Raw genomic sequence first — 15,733 nt, 5'->3', positions numbered from 1 at the left:
ATAATTCAAGAAACTGAGGCTCAGAGAAGTTAAGTAACTCGACAAGGTCACTCAGAAATAAGCTGAGGGGCCAGGATTAGTGTAGTCAAATGTGAACTGAATGGCTGTGATGGGCTAAACACTGAGAAAAGAAAGATAAATAAGACAAGGTTTCTGAACTCAAGGAGCTTAGAATCTAGCAGAGGAGAGACAGAAGCAGCACAATACATGTTACGGACTCTAAGATAGGGACAGGAAAGAGTGGCCAATTTTACCTAACTGGGTAAGGAAAGTTTTGAGTTTTAACTCATGGGAGGGTAATCAACAGACGAAAAAAAAAGTGGCAGGAAAGATGGAAAGGGTATTGCAGGCAGAGAGAGACAAGATTTAGTTATTGAGTGATGTCAGCATCATGGCAGCATGAAACACTCCCTTTGTCTCTCCCCTTCAATCTACAACTACTAAAACATCTATAACTCAACAAAGGTTCCTCTGTCCAACATACCAGGACACCACAAAGATCCACACATCTGTACATCTGAAGGTGGGTGGATTAGAACACACAGAGGAGGCAGAATTGGGGGAACAGCAGAGGTGATACCCACAGTCACAGCCCCCCCACTGAACCCACAGGTCTAGGGAACCTGGTAGCAGCAGTAGAGGTGGCATACATGACTCTGGCCTCCTGGCAGCAGAAGTGCCCCCACCCACAGGGAACTGGGCAGCAGTGGCTGCTGGACCTGCAACCCCAATCCCTCAAGCTGTGGTGATGCCTGCAATTCTGGCCCACCTGCCTGTGGTAGTGGTGCCTGAGAACTCAACAACCCCATACACAGCAGAGGTACTCATAGAGCACAGCTTCCTCCACTTCGGTCCCCCCACCATGGGGGCACCAGAGACCCAGGCAACCTCAGACACGGCAGAGGTGCCCACCATTTTGGTATTCCCAGTGGTGATACCAGCAGCACCAGCAGCAGCAAGACACAAGCAACCCCAGAGGCAAAAGCAGCAGTGAGGAGGGCACCAGTGACATCTCTAGCAGAGGCAGTGGAGGGTGGAAAGTGCTGGTTCTCAAATACAGTCAGAGGTAGCTCAGGTAAGAGAAACCAACAACTTATGCTATAGCACCATCTACTGAAAAACAAAAGAAAGCCCTCTAATTATAAACCTATTGAATTGTCAGAACCAAAGTAAACAAAGTTTTACCTAAATAAGAAAAGTGTTCACTACTTCAAATGCACCGGCAGACAAGCAACCATGAAACAACTCAGTAAGCATCAAGAAAAACCATGGTAACACAATATCAAAAAAAGAAAATGACAATTCTCCAGAAACCAAACTTAAAGTTATGGAAGATTGTGATCTAATTAATAGAGAATTCAAAACAGCTGTCATGAAGAAACTCAACGAGCTACAAAAAAACTCAGCAAGGCAGTTCAATGAGCTCAAGAATAAAATTAAAGAACAGAAGGAAAACTTACCAAAGACATTAAAACTCCAAAAAATAACCAAACAGAAAATCTGGAGCTGAAGAACTCAATAAATGGTATGAAGAATGCATTAGAAAGCACTGGAAATAGAGCAGACCATATGGAAGAGAGAATTAGCAAGCTTGAAGATAGAAATTTAGAAATAATTCAGGTAGAAAAGGAGGGAGAACTAAGATTTTTAAAAAAAGGAGAAATTCTACAAGAACTGTCTGACTCCATTAGAAAAGGTAACATAAGGATAATGGGTATCCCAGAAGGAGAAGAGAAGGAGAAGGAAGCAGAGAGTTTATTTAAAGAAATAATAGCTGAGAACTTCCAAAACCCGGGGAAGGAACTGGATATACAAGTCCGTGAAGCTAATAGAACATCTAATTATCTCAGTGCAAAAAAACCTTCTCTAAGACACATTATATTAAAACTGTCAAAAGTCAATGATAAAGAAAGAATTTTACAGGCAGCCAGGGAAAAAATGATAGTAATCTACAAAGGAACCTCCATTAGGATATCAACAGATTTCTCAGCAGAAACTCTAAAGGCCAGAAGAGAGTGGAATGACATACTCAAAATATTGAAAGATAAAAACTGTCAGCCAAGATTACTCTAACCAGCAAAGTTAACCTTTCAGTATGAAGGAGAAAAAAAGGCTTTCCCAGACAAACAAAAGCTGAGGAAGTTCATCACCACTAGAACTGCCTTATAAGAAATGTTGAAAGGAGCTCTTCTACCTGAAATGAAAAGGCAAAAGTACACAAAACTTTGAGTAAAGTGATAGACAAAGAGATTCAGAAAATTGCAACTCTGCATTCAGAATAGATTGTTAAATACTTAATTATAGCATAAAGATTAAAGGGAAAAAACATTAAAAATAACTATAGCTACTTCAGTTTGGTAACAAACTCACAACATAAAAACATACATAAAAAGGAATCATTTGTGACACAAAAACATAAAAGGGGAAGAGGAAAAGGATAGAACCTGTATAGGCAAATGAAGATGTTATCAGCAGAAAAAGGACTATTTTATCCATGAGACATGTTATACAAACTTCATGGTAACCACAAAAGAAAAATCTAGAGCAGAGACATAAAATATAAAAAAAAGAGGAAACTAAAAAAAGATCATAGAAAACCACCAAACTAAAATGGGAGATAGAAACACAAGAGAAAAAAAAACAATAGAGATATAGAGCAACCAGAAAACAAAAGATAAAACGGCAGTCCTAAATCCTCAAATAACAGTAATCACCCTAAATGAAAATGGATTGAATTAACCAGTCAAAAGACACAGACTGGCTAGATGGATTAAAAAACAAGACTCAACTATCTGCTATTTCTGGGAGATTCATCTCAGCTCTAAAGACAAACATAAGCTCAAAGTGAAGGGATGGAATATGATACTCCAAGCAAATGACAGCCAAAAGAAAGCAAGTGTAGCCATACTCATGTCAGACAAAATAGACTTCAAGCCAAAAAAGGTAAGATGAGACAAAGATGGACATTATATAATGATAAAGGGGACAATCCATCAAGCAGACATAACATTTATTAATATATATGCACCTAACATAGGAACCACCAAAATATATAAAGCAACATTAACAGACCTAAAGAGAGAAACTGACAGCAACACAATAATAGGGGACTTTAACACCCCCTTACATCAATGGATAGATCATCCAGACAGAAAGTCAACAAGGAAACATTGGTCTTAAATGAAATATTAGACCAGATGGACTTAATAGATATATACAGAACATTCCATCCAAAAGCAGCAGAGTATACATTCTTCTCAAATGCACATGGAACATTCTCAACGATAGACCATATGTTGTGACGCAAAGCAATCTCAATAAATTTAAGAAGATTGAAGTAATATCAAGCATCTTTTCCAACCACAATGGTTTGAAACTAGAAATCAACTACAAGAAGAAAGCTGAAAAAAATCACAAATATGTGGAGACTAAACAACATGATATTGAACAACTGTTGGGTCAATAGAGAAATTAGAAAACACCTAAAGACAAATGAAAATGAAAATACGACATGCCAAAATCTCTGAGATGCAGCAAAAGCAGTACCAAGAGGGAACTTTATAGCAATACAGGCCTATCTCAAGAAACAAGAAAAATCTCAAAAATCTAACCTTACACATAAAGGAACTAGAAAAAAAAAAACAAACCAATCCCAAAATCAGTAGAAGGAAGGAAATAATAAAAATCAAGCAGAAATAAATGAAATAGGGACCAAAAACACAACAGAAAAGATCAATGACATGAACAGCCAGTTCTTTGAAAAGATAAACAAAATTGACAAACCTTTAGCTGGACTCACTAAGGAAAAAAGAAGGTTCAAATAAATAAAATCAGAAATAAAAGAGGAGAAGTTACAATGGATAACACAGAAATACAAAGGATTATAAGAGACTACTATGAACAGCTATATGCCAACAAACTGCAAAACCTAGAAGAAATGGATGAATTCTTAGAATCATGCAACCTTCCAAGATTGAATCATGAAGAAATAAAAAATCTGAATAGACTGATCACTGGTAAGGAGATTGAATCTGTAATCAAAAACCTCCCAAAAAACAAAAGTCCAAGACCAAAAAGCTTCACTGGTGAATTCCACTCAACATTCAAAGATTTAATACCTATCCTCAAACTCTTCCAAAAAATTGAAAGGAGAGAACACTTCCTGACTAATTTTACAAGGCCAACATTACCTTGATATCAAAATCAGACAAGGACAATACAAAAAAAGAAAATTTCAGGCCAATACCTCTGATGAACATAGATGTAAAAATCATCAACAAAAGATTAGCAAACTGAATGCAACAATACCTTAAAATAATTATACATCATGAATGGGCCAGCCCCGTGGCTTAGCGGTTAAGTGCACGCGTTCCACTGCTGGCGGTCCAGGTTCAGATCCCGGGCGCGCACCGACACACCACTTCTCCGGCCATGCTGAGGCCGTGTCCCACATACAGCAACTAGAAGGATGTGCAGCTATGACATACAACTATCTACTGGGGCTTTGGGGGAAAAAAATAAATAAATAAAAATTTAAAAAAATAATAATAATTATACACCATGATCAAGTGGGATTTATTCCAGGGATGCAGGGATGGTTCAATATCCACAAATCAATCAACATGATACACCCCACTAACAAAATGAAGAATAAAAATCCTCTCTTCATCTCAATAGATGCATAAAAAGCATTTGACAAGATTCAACATCCATTTATGATAAATAGTCTCCATAAAATGGGTATAGAAGGAATGTACCTCAACATAATAAAGGCCACATATAACAAACTCACAGCTAATCTCATATTCAATGATGAAAAACTGAAAGCTATCCCTTTAAGATCAGAAACAAAACAAGGATGCCCACTCTCATCACTTTTATTCAACATAGTATTCTAAGTCCTAGCCAGAGCAATTAGGCAAGAAAAAGAAATAAAAGGCACCCAAACAGGAAAGGAAGAAGTAAAACTGTCACTACTTGTGGATGACATGATTTTACATACAGGAAACTCTAAAGACTCCACCAAAAGCTATTAGAAATAATAAACACAGTAAAGTTGCAGGGTTCAAAATGAATATACAAAAATATGTTGTGTTTCTATATACTAGCAATGAACTAGTAGAAAGAGAAATTAAAAAAACAATCCCATTTACAATTGCAACAAAAATAATAAAATACCTAGGAACAAATTTAATCAAGGAGGTGAAACACCTGTGCACTGAAAACTGTAAGACATTGTTGAAAGAAATTGAAGAAGACACAAAGAAATGGAAAGATATTCTGTGCTCATGGACTGGAAGAACTAACATTGTTAAAATTTCCATATTACCTAAAGCAATCTGCAGATTCAACGCAATCCCTAACAAAATCCCAATGACATTTTTCAGACATAGAAGAAAAAAATCCTAAAATTTTATGGAACCACAGAAGACCCCCGTATAGCCAAAGCAATCCTGAGAAAAAAGTACAAAGCTAGAGAAATCACACTCCTTGATTTCAAATTATACTACAAAGCTATAGTAATGAAAACAGCATGGTATTGGCAGAAAAACAGACACACAGATCAATGGAACAGAATTGAGAGCCCAGAAATAAACTTACACATCTATGGATAACTAATTTACAACAAAGGAGCCAAGAACATATAATGGAGAAAGGAAAGTCTCTTCAATAAATGGAGTTGGGAAAACTGGACAGTCACATGCAAAAGAATGAAACTAGACTACTATCTTATACCATATACCAAAATTAACTCAAAATGGATTAAAGCCTTGAACGTAAGACTTGAAACCATAAAACTCCTAGAAGAAATCATAGGCAGTATGCTCTTTGATATCGGTCTTTGCAGTATCTTTTGGGATATGTCTCCTCAGGCAAGGGACACAAAAGCAAAAACAAACAAATGAGACCACATCAAACTAAAAAGCTTCTGCACAGCAAAGGAAACCAGCAACAAAATGAGAACACAACCTACTGGGAGAAGATATTTGCAAATCATACATCTGATAAGGGGTTAATATCTAAAATATATAAAGAACTCATACAACTCAACAACAAAAAAAAACCCAATTAAAAAATGGACAAAGGATCTGAATAGACATTTTTCCAAAGAAGACATACAGATGGCCATCAAGCACATGAAAAGATGTTCAACATCACTAATTATTAGGGAAATGCAAATCAAAACCACAATGAAATATCATCTCACACCTATTAGAATGGCTATTATCAAAAAGACAAAAAATACCAAGTGTTGGAGAGGATATGGAGAAAAGGGAACCCTTGTACAGTGTTGGTGGGAATGTAAATTGGTGCAGCCACTATGGAAAACAGTATGGAAATTCCTCAAAAAACTAAGAATAGAACTAGCATATGATCCAGTATTTATCTGGGTATTTATCCAAAGAATATGAAAACACTAACCCGAAAAGATATCTGCACCCCTGTGTTCATTGTAGCATTATTTACAATAGCCAAGATATGGCAACAATCTAAGTGCCCATTGATGGATGAATGGATAAAGAAGATGTGGTATATATATGCAATGGAATACTATTCAGCCATAAAAATGATGAAATCTTGCCATTTGCGACAACATAGATGGACCTTGAGGGTATTATGCTAAGTGAAATAAGTCAGACAGAAAGACAAATACCGTATGATTTCACTCATATGTGGAATATATAAAAAAACAAAATAAATGAACAAAACAAAACAAAAACAAACACATAGATACAAAGAACAGATTGGTGGTTATCAGAGAGAAAGGAGGCTGGGGGGAGGGTAAAATGGGTAAAGGGGATCAATTTTATGGCGATGGATGGAAACTAGATTTTGGTGGTGAGCATGCTGTAGTGTATACAGAAGTCAAATTATAATGTTGTACACACGAAACTGATATAATGTTATAAACCCATGTTAGCTCAATTAAAAAAAAAGAGTTATTGATTAGATGTGGCAGAAAAAGAAAAGAAGCAACCTAAAATGACTCCAAGATTTCAAATTTGGATGATTGGATAGAAGGTAGCACCATTCAACGAGATAGGGAAAACAGAAGGAAGAACAAATTTGGAGAGAAAGACGATGAGTTTGATTTCTGAAATATTAGGTTTGAGATATCTCATGGAAGGCTCCACGAGAAAAACATCTAACATGCACTTGAATCCATGGGTTTGGGGCTCAGGAAAGAATACGTGAGCTAAAGATAAAGTTATAGTTGTTATGAGCATCTAGATGATAGCTGATTCCACGGGCATTAATAAGATCAGCCAGGAGGTCATGTACAGTGAAGGAGAGAGGCCAAGGCACAATGATATTAAAGGATGAGCAGAGGAGACTGAGGAGGAACAGTAAGAGGTAGGAGGAAAATACAGTATTTTAAAAGCCAAGAAGAAATGATTTCCTATTTTCTTTTAATTACCAGGATACTTGTGTCACCATAAGCATTTTCCAGGGGAAAGAAAAATAAATGAACACCAAATATGAATACAAATATAACTAGAACACTTCATTCCTTACTTCATCTCTGCTGATGAGTTCATTAGAAAAAGTGAGTCCAGGCATAAGACCTCTTTTCTTTAGCCAGAATATAGCAGCAAAGGATCCCGAGAAGAAAATTCCTTCTACAGCAGCAAAGGCCACCACCCTTTCCCCTGGGAGACATAAAATAGTTTCACTTTCTGAAATATGATATACTGCAGACATTTTCAAGCTTACATATATATAACATATATTATTTACATATTTTTTATAACAATACCACAACTATTTCGCCAAAAAACAAAATCAACAAGTTAGTGCCACAGCCAAGGGTCTTCAGAAGAGGAGATTTACCACCTCTACCTACTAAAACAGAAAGGCATGTCTACTCCAAATCCTCTGTCAGACATTGGACTCCTATAGGTCTTGGTATCTGGACAAAGGAGAGCTTTCTATACTCAAAAAGAGGTGATTTATCTGTGCACCACACATGCCTGTGAGTGCAGGTACATGTGTGTGAGTGCAATATGTGCATACACATATGTGTTTACTGGAGTGGAAAGAAGACAGATTTTATGACAAATGTCTCCCCGTCTTTGGTTGGAGGAGGAGAAATTGCTGAGGTTTATATTTTTAGAAACTTAAGGTATCTTACAGATTAGCTGTAAACATTTCAAAAAACATTGCCATGCACCTGCAATTTAAAAAAATAGACAGGGGCCGGCTTGGTGGCAAAGCCGTTAAGTTCCCACGCTCTGCTTGGGTGGCCCGGGGTTCACAGGTTCGGATCCTGGGCACAGACCAATGCACCCACTGCTTGTCAAGCCATGCTGTGGCGGAGTCCCATATAAAGTAGAGGAAGATGGGCACGGATGTTAGCCCAGGGCCAATCTTCTCAGCAAAAAGAGGAAGATTAGCAACGGATGTTAGCTCAGGGCTAATCTTCCTCTCACACACACACATAAAAAAGACAAATCCAGTTGATGATAATAAATATATCTATTGGATAAAACGTCCCATTACACAAGCAAAAATACTGTCTTCTGCTAAACACATAAGGCCCGATTTCAAAGGTTACTACTGACTGTGAGGCAAGGACTTTGCAGAAGCCTATCTCCTAAAATGTTTATAATGACATCATGTCTTTAACACTATCCCTGTGGATGATTATAGGTCTCACCCAAAAGAAGATCATTTGCAAGCCCCTATGTCACCACATTGCAAATGCTCAGGAAAAATATCCATATACATGTCTGTCTAGGGAGAAAGGTTTGGTCTATAAGACTGTGAGATAAAGGCAGCTGTGTGCTTGAACCAACTACAGACCTGTTTCATAGATGACATCACAGCTTGTATCCCAGTACTTGTCCCAGAACCAAACACAGCAGCTTAATAAATGGACTTAATAAATGTGTCCTGAACTGAATCAACGGAAACTATATAAGCACTAGATGATAAAAGACATCACAGTCCGTGCCAGAGAAATTGACAAAATTTGATGCAGAAACTGAATAGTTATAACTTCCAGAACAAAAGTAATTATAATATATAAATTTCAGAAAGAAAACTAAGTTTAAATATTTCTGGCTGCCTTTAAATAGTGCTGGTTTGTCCTGGATCTTTTCCCTGATTATCTTTAAACCAAATCAGACAGATCAATTATATCAAATACTTGCCTATTTTTTTTTTTTTAAAGATTTTATTTATTGCCCCCAAAGCCCCAGTAGATAGTTGCATGTCACAGCTGCACACCCTTCCAGTTGCTGCATGTGGGACTCGGCCCCAGGATGGACAGAGAAGTGGTGCCTTGATGCGCACCCGGGACCCGAACCCGGGCCGCCAGCATCGCAGCGCGCGCACTTAACCACCAAGCCACAGGGCCGGCCCAAATACTTGTCTATTAATAGCCCAAAACATCAGAAAAACTTTTATAGTATTTTATCTTTATAAACATAATTTAAAAAGTCACTTTGAAAAAAATAACAATAGAAATTAAATAAGCACTTACTGAGTACATACTGTGTAGAAGGAATTACCAAGAGAAGAATTTTTAGTGTGGTATATGCTACACATTAAAATATAATAATAATAATAATAACTATGTTCTGCTCACTCTCTTAAAAACAAAAATGGCTCTTTAGACTAGTTATATTCTTTTAAGATGGAGATTTGTCATTAGATTAACATATAGACTACTGTGTTTTTCATCTTACTATTAATAAAATAATGGATAGTTATCATTGACACATTTTTAATTGACATAAAGGTGATGTCATGTGGACATTTATCTGTAAGGGAACTAGACTATAATTTAATACAAATATTGTGAATAAGAGGAAAATTGTTATTTTAACTATTCTATGCATTCACACGAATGCTAAAAAATGAAAATCATAGTTATAGAAGGCTATTCTTTTTTGGACAGGATTAACGGATTATAAGGGGTAAATTTTACAAATTTTAGAGAATAGATGTGAACTAAAAAGATCTTTCCAAAACATTTCTTCTAAAAGCCATAACGAATGTGAAGGTTTCACAATTTGTTTTAGGGATAGAAAAGGAGGATGTATTTCTAAGATACAGCTGACCTCTGCGATGCAACGAAATAAGATTGTTAACTAATACTTTTTTTGAGGTTTGAAATGTAACTTCAGTAACATATAGTAAGGCTGAATCTAGGTACTTAACATTATAAAGTTCTTCAAAGACATTTTAAAAATTAAGTAGGTATTTAATTAGGAATTTTTAGCTCTACAAGAATTGAGTCTCCTTATAACATGTCAACTTTCAAACAAACTAATGATTTTTTTAAGGAGTAGTCTTAGGCTCTTTTTAGCTAAAGGTAAAGGAATAGAGGAGTCTGGATGTGAGGAAAGAACAGTTGCTATACTGGGCTCTACTCGGTTGCAGAAGTCACCAAGGTCACCAAAAATGCTAGGCAAAGCCCTAAGCCAGATGAAAGATCTGGCTTTGTCAACCTAAAGCTACTAATGGCACAGGTGGCACAATTAGTTCTTAAAACTGTACTTCCAGCTGGTTAAAGGGATGTACAGGTGTGCTGCAAAGCAAGACAGTATTTTCATGTTACTGTCTTTTAGCTCCACTCCCCAAGAGGAAAGCCACCAATGTGCTCTTCACTTTTTCCCTTTCCCACCACCCATTCCTTTCCCCCTACACCACTGTAGACCATGTTCTTTCCTCTGAGACCCTGAATCAGAACCCTAAATGGGGTTTACCTTGAGAGTAAGAAATATGGAGAATTTAACTGGAGCCCCCGATGTTGTTGCATGCTGACTGCCACCCTCCTCTATTTTCTCTATTTCCAGGTTACTTTCTTTGGCAGTGTCATGAAATACATGCTTTGTGCGAGCCAGTTCATCATTTTCCATCAGTACCTATCCACACCAATATTTTCAGTGCATACTGAACACTTTGATATTTCTCTTCTTTTTTCTCTAAGCCAATGTTTCTCATAGTGTGCTTCTCAAACCCCTTGTGAGAGAATCAGCTGAGTATCAAACGCAGATTCCTCAGTCCTGCCTGTGCCTCCTAAATCACTCTCTGGTGAGGACTAGGATCTGCAGAAGTTTTCCATAAATTCTCATTGATTTTTATGAACCAAAGGCAATGCAAATATATCTGTTTCTTCCCTGATATACTACATGCTTGCCCATACCTCATACTGCATCACTGGTTCTCAATGTGTCGTCTGGGGATCCCTGGAGATCCACAGACCCAGGAGGTCTGTGAGGTCAAAACCATTTTCATAATACTAAGGCACTATTTATCTTTTTTACTACCATTCTCTCATGAGCGTACAGTGGTGTTTTCCAGAGGCAATGCGACATATCCACAACAATCTGAAAAGCCTGGGAAAATACTCCTCCCTTCTCTAACGACATACCTGTATGAAGGTGGATTTTCTTTGTATACTTCAACTAAAACAACATTCTACAACAAATTGAATGCAGAAGCACATATAATCCAGCTGACTTCTATTAAGTCAGATATTAAAGAGATTTGCAAAAATGTAAAGCTATGGCATTCTCACTAATTTTTTTTTGAAAATATAGTGTTTTTCCATAAATATATGTTATGTTAAAATATAACAGGTTACTACTATTATTTTAAAACGCATTAATAAATATTTTTAAAGTTTCTTGGTTTTAATTTCTAATATGGAAATATCAATAACCCACACAAATAAAAGCACTTTGGGGTCCTCAATAACTTTCAAGAGTGCAAAGGAGTCCTGAGACCAAAAATTTTGAGACCTGCTTCCCCACATAATGAATAAAACCACAAAGTAAAGATCACCAATTATGAAATAGATGAGAATGAGACAGGTACTTAGAGCTATTCAAATGATATATCTGAATATTTTATTAGATTTAATAAACAGTCATTGAGCAACTATGTATAGCTTACAATGTTAATTGCTTCCTTAAAAAAATGTTATTCAATCTCAACTCATCCAGAACGGTGTTTGCATTTATTATCTGTTAAAAATAAACCTATTTTTGCAAACTATTTCTTGCCCTAGTTGAGTACACTAATTTTTAGTTTTTCAGAAACTACATATTTGTTCCCTGAAAAGTGTAAAGACTTTGACTTGCTTTAAATCCTTAAAATAAACATTCCTGAAAGCAGATATACATTGTGGATTGCTATAATACTCTTGTCAGATTCTATGTGACTGACTCCTATTTACCTATAATTACGCACTGACACCTTAACCTTTCAACTTATTAAACAGAATAGATAACAGCTTTAGATTATTTTATCACCAGTTTCTAATTAATTATTAGAAATAGTGATTCTACCAAAGGTGCATATTGAGACAGTTGTACTCCTTTTTCATTCTGTGACTTTGATTAGTACTGGACAGTCACACCACATAAACTAGTGTTATATCACCCAAGGCAAACTTGATCATATATAAATTAAAGCTACATACCAAAAGTAGACTTTCTATCTGCTATCCATTGCAAGGCCCAATCTGCTTTCTTCTTAACGTATGGCATTGTTTCAATTGCATTAAATAAAAATTCCCTGAAAAAAACAAAAGAATTAATGGCAAAGTTATTCACATGTTTTTCTTAATCAGAATAAATTTTCATAGGTTAATCAGAGATAATTGCAACTCTATATCGTATGCTACAAAGTCTATAGTTTTTCTGTATTTTTGCATGTCTATACAATACAGAAATGAAAATAAAACTCAGAGGTTTGGATCTGGTCTGATACAAAATTGACTAAATTCAAATACTCAATTGCTAAACAGAATGAGCTCCACAGATTAACAGGTTCTATACAAGTTTTTTTTTAACCCAACACATTATTAAGCAATAGAAAATATTATACTCCTGGGCCAGCCCCGTGGCTTAGCGGTTTAAGTGCACGCGCTCCACTACTGGCAGCCTGGGGTCGGATCCTGGGTGCTCACAGACGCACCGCTTCTCCGGCCATGCTGAGGCGGCCTCCCACATACAGCAACTAGAAGGATGTGCAACTATGACATAAACTATCCACTGAGGCTTTGGGGAAAAAAAGGAGGAAGATTGGCAATAGATGTTAGCTCAGAGCCAGTCTTCCTCAGCAAAAAGAGGAGGACTGGCATGGATGTTAGCTCAGGGCTGATCTTCCTCACAAAAAAAAAAAAAAAAAAGAAAGAAAATATTATACTCTTAAACTTCCATATTTGAATATTTCCCTAACATTTACTTTTGGCATAAACTCTGCTCTTAACATAATCAAACAATAGGATAAACCTTTGTAAATAAAATCCCAGCAGTAATACCTTTTCTTGGGATCTCTGATGTAAGTGTCTATTAGCAAACTGTACATCTCTGAGTGAACATTCTCGATGAGAATTTGAAAGCCATAGAAACAGCGAGCCTCTGGAACCTGCACCTCCTGACTAAAGCGCTCCACCTAAGAAAATAAGAGAAACAGATATATCCAATTCTGTGAGCTCTCATTAAACGCTGCAAATCAGAATCTGGACATCAGAATTATCACTTAAAAATTGCCTGTCATGCCACAAACCACGCATATGGATTATTTTAAGCAGTACTGTTTACCTATTAACACTGTACAATAAATTGCACAACGTATTCTTAAGCAATTAAATGAATTGACCTGTTAGGTGGAGATACCGTCTATATAGCCAAGTAAATTTTAGAACATCTACCAAAAATAATTATTTTGCTTTGCAAGATTGACCTTAAGTCACTTTTATTTTCTAGTAGTAGACAGCAGATCTCGTGAAGCCCCTACCAGTTCATAATGAAAGTTTGTATCCTTCTATTCTCTTTAAGAAGAAAGCATGCCTCCTGGCCAACCATAATGCAAGTTTAAAAATGGGGAACCAGAACCTAGTGCTCTATTACAGACCTCCAGAAGAGTAATGAAGGTGCAGGTTCTCTATTAGGATTACTATCTAAGGGTAAAAATCCAACTCACATTCACGCATTATAAGTAGTTTTGATTGGTACAATATGCCTGATTTCATGATATTTTGCTGGTGAAATGACAGAAATGTATCCTTTTCTCTGACACTTCATCAGAAAAACATTTTCAAGAGTTAAGCTTCATGTAGTTCACTTCTTAGACATCATTTTTCAGGCTCAGTCTAATTATCTTACTGCCATTATCATCATTTAACTGGTGAATGGGAACAAAAGTAAAATAAAACAAAAATCTTACCAAATTTTCATTCACAATTCCATCACTGGCTGCAAAAAAGGCTAAGACGTGAGAGATAAAATACTTCTCATCTGATGTAAGCTTGTTCCAGTGAGGGAGATCCTTTGATAAGTCAACCTGAAATAAAAAGATTTTCAAAAATTTTAACTTGGAGTTAAATTCTTTTCAAAGCGTTTGGAAAACAAACTTCCATCTCAAAGTTAAGGAGGGACACCTCATCCTCAGTAAAATGTGAAAAAGGAAAAATGTTAACATTACTGCTATAGACTTAATATTTGTGCCCCCCCCACCCCCCAAATTCATATGTTGCAATCTAATCCCCAGTGTGACAGTATTTGCAGGTGGAGACTTTGGGAAGTGATTAGGTCATGAGGGTGGAGCCCTCAGGGATGGGATTACTGCCCTTATAAAAGAGGCTTCAGGAAGCTCCTTCACCCCTTCCGCCATGTAAGCACACATGAAGAAGACAGCTGTCTATGAACCAGTAAGTGGGCCCTCACTAGATACCAAATCTGCCAAGCGCCTTGATCTTGAACTTCCCAGCCTCTAGAACTGTGAGAAATAAGTTTCTGTTATTTGTAAGCCATCCAGTCTATGGCATTATTATAGCAGCCCAAACTAAGACAATTACAAAGGAACACAATAAAATAAAAACATCATGAAGGAATCCATTTTTTGGCTAATTGAGAAGCCGGCCAGGATGTACTTTCAAAATATCAAAATTAACATAATCTATTCTCACCCAAAAAACAAAAGAAATTGTAATTACGTGATGGGATACAGGTGTTAGCTAACCCTACGGTGGTAATCACTTCATATTATATATAAGTGTATCAAATCAATGTGTTGTACACCTTAAACTTACACAATGTTATATGTCAATTATATCAATAAGGCTGCAGAAAAAAACATAATTTAGTGGCACTGGAACAAATGAAAGAAGGGGCAAAAGCGGGGAGAGAGACTAGAAACTGGTCAAGAAGGAACTGAGGTGAATAAACTAATGACTTTAAGCAGCCAATTTTTTAACATTTTATATAATATTTACTACAGTGTTAGATAATTAGGCACCTGTTAAGCAATCATAGCTGCTACTTTACTGCTGGCTAATCTACTTTTATACCCAGAAGTAATGTCAGGCAGGTAACAACCTGGGTTTTAAAGCAATTTACAGGTATGGCTTCCTCTGGGAATAGAAATATTTTTGAAAATGTTTATTAGAGCTAGTCCTTCAAATTAATAGAGAGATGCACTCTAGAGTTTGGTGGAATCTACAATTTTAAAATAGTCTTTAAATGTACCTTGTAGATATCATTTTGTCTCAGAAGATCTCTTAAGTATGTTTCACAGTAACCTCACAAACATTCGAAATATGTAATTGTCCTTTGTCCTTCTTTTATTTATTCTAACAAAGCCCTAATCTTCTTGACCATTCTAGAAAGGGCTGTTTCATCCTTTTAATTATTTGTGCTCTTTTCTAAAATCCTTTTTCCCATTACTTTATTCTTTAAATGTTTAATGAGCACCTACACACCAGACACTGTTC

At 36.4% G+C, this 15,733-nt stretch overlaps 1 protein-coding gene across 1 annotated transcript in view; it reads right to left on the bottom strand.

Annotated features, from left to right (window-relative positions):
- The window catches only part of RRM2B (ribonucleotide reductase regulatory TP53 inducible subunit M2B), a 42,865-nt gene that overhangs the window by 13,681 nt on the left and 13,451 nt on the right, over nucleotides 1–15,733 (bottom strand). The window contains exons 3-6 of the mRNA XM_004431226.3: nucleotides 14,188–14,304; nucleotides 13,280–13,413; nucleotides 12,437–12,531; nucleotides 7,519–7,652 (exon numbers count right to left, since the gene is read on the bottom strand). Coding sequence (XP_004431283.1) covers nucleotides 7,519–7,652; nucleotides 12,437–12,531; nucleotides 13,280–13,413; nucleotides 14,188–14,304 — 480 coding nt within the window. The remainder of the gene's footprint in view (nucleotides 1–7,518; nucleotides 7,653–12,436; nucleotides 12,532–13,279; nucleotides 13,414–14,187; nucleotides 14,305–15,733) is intronic.

This window comes from Ceratotherium simum, chromosome 23 (assembly GCF_057802395.1).
Source record: "Ceratotherium simum simum isolate JZ-2026a chromosome 23, ASM5780239v1, whole genome shotgun sequence".
NCBI classification, from domain to species: domain Eukaryota; kingdom Metazoa; phylum Chordata; class Mammalia; order Perissodactyla; family Rhinocerotidae; genus Ceratotherium; species Ceratotherium simum.
Note: the sequence above shows the minus strand (reverse complement) of the source record. Positions and strands in the feature narration are given on the sequence as shown.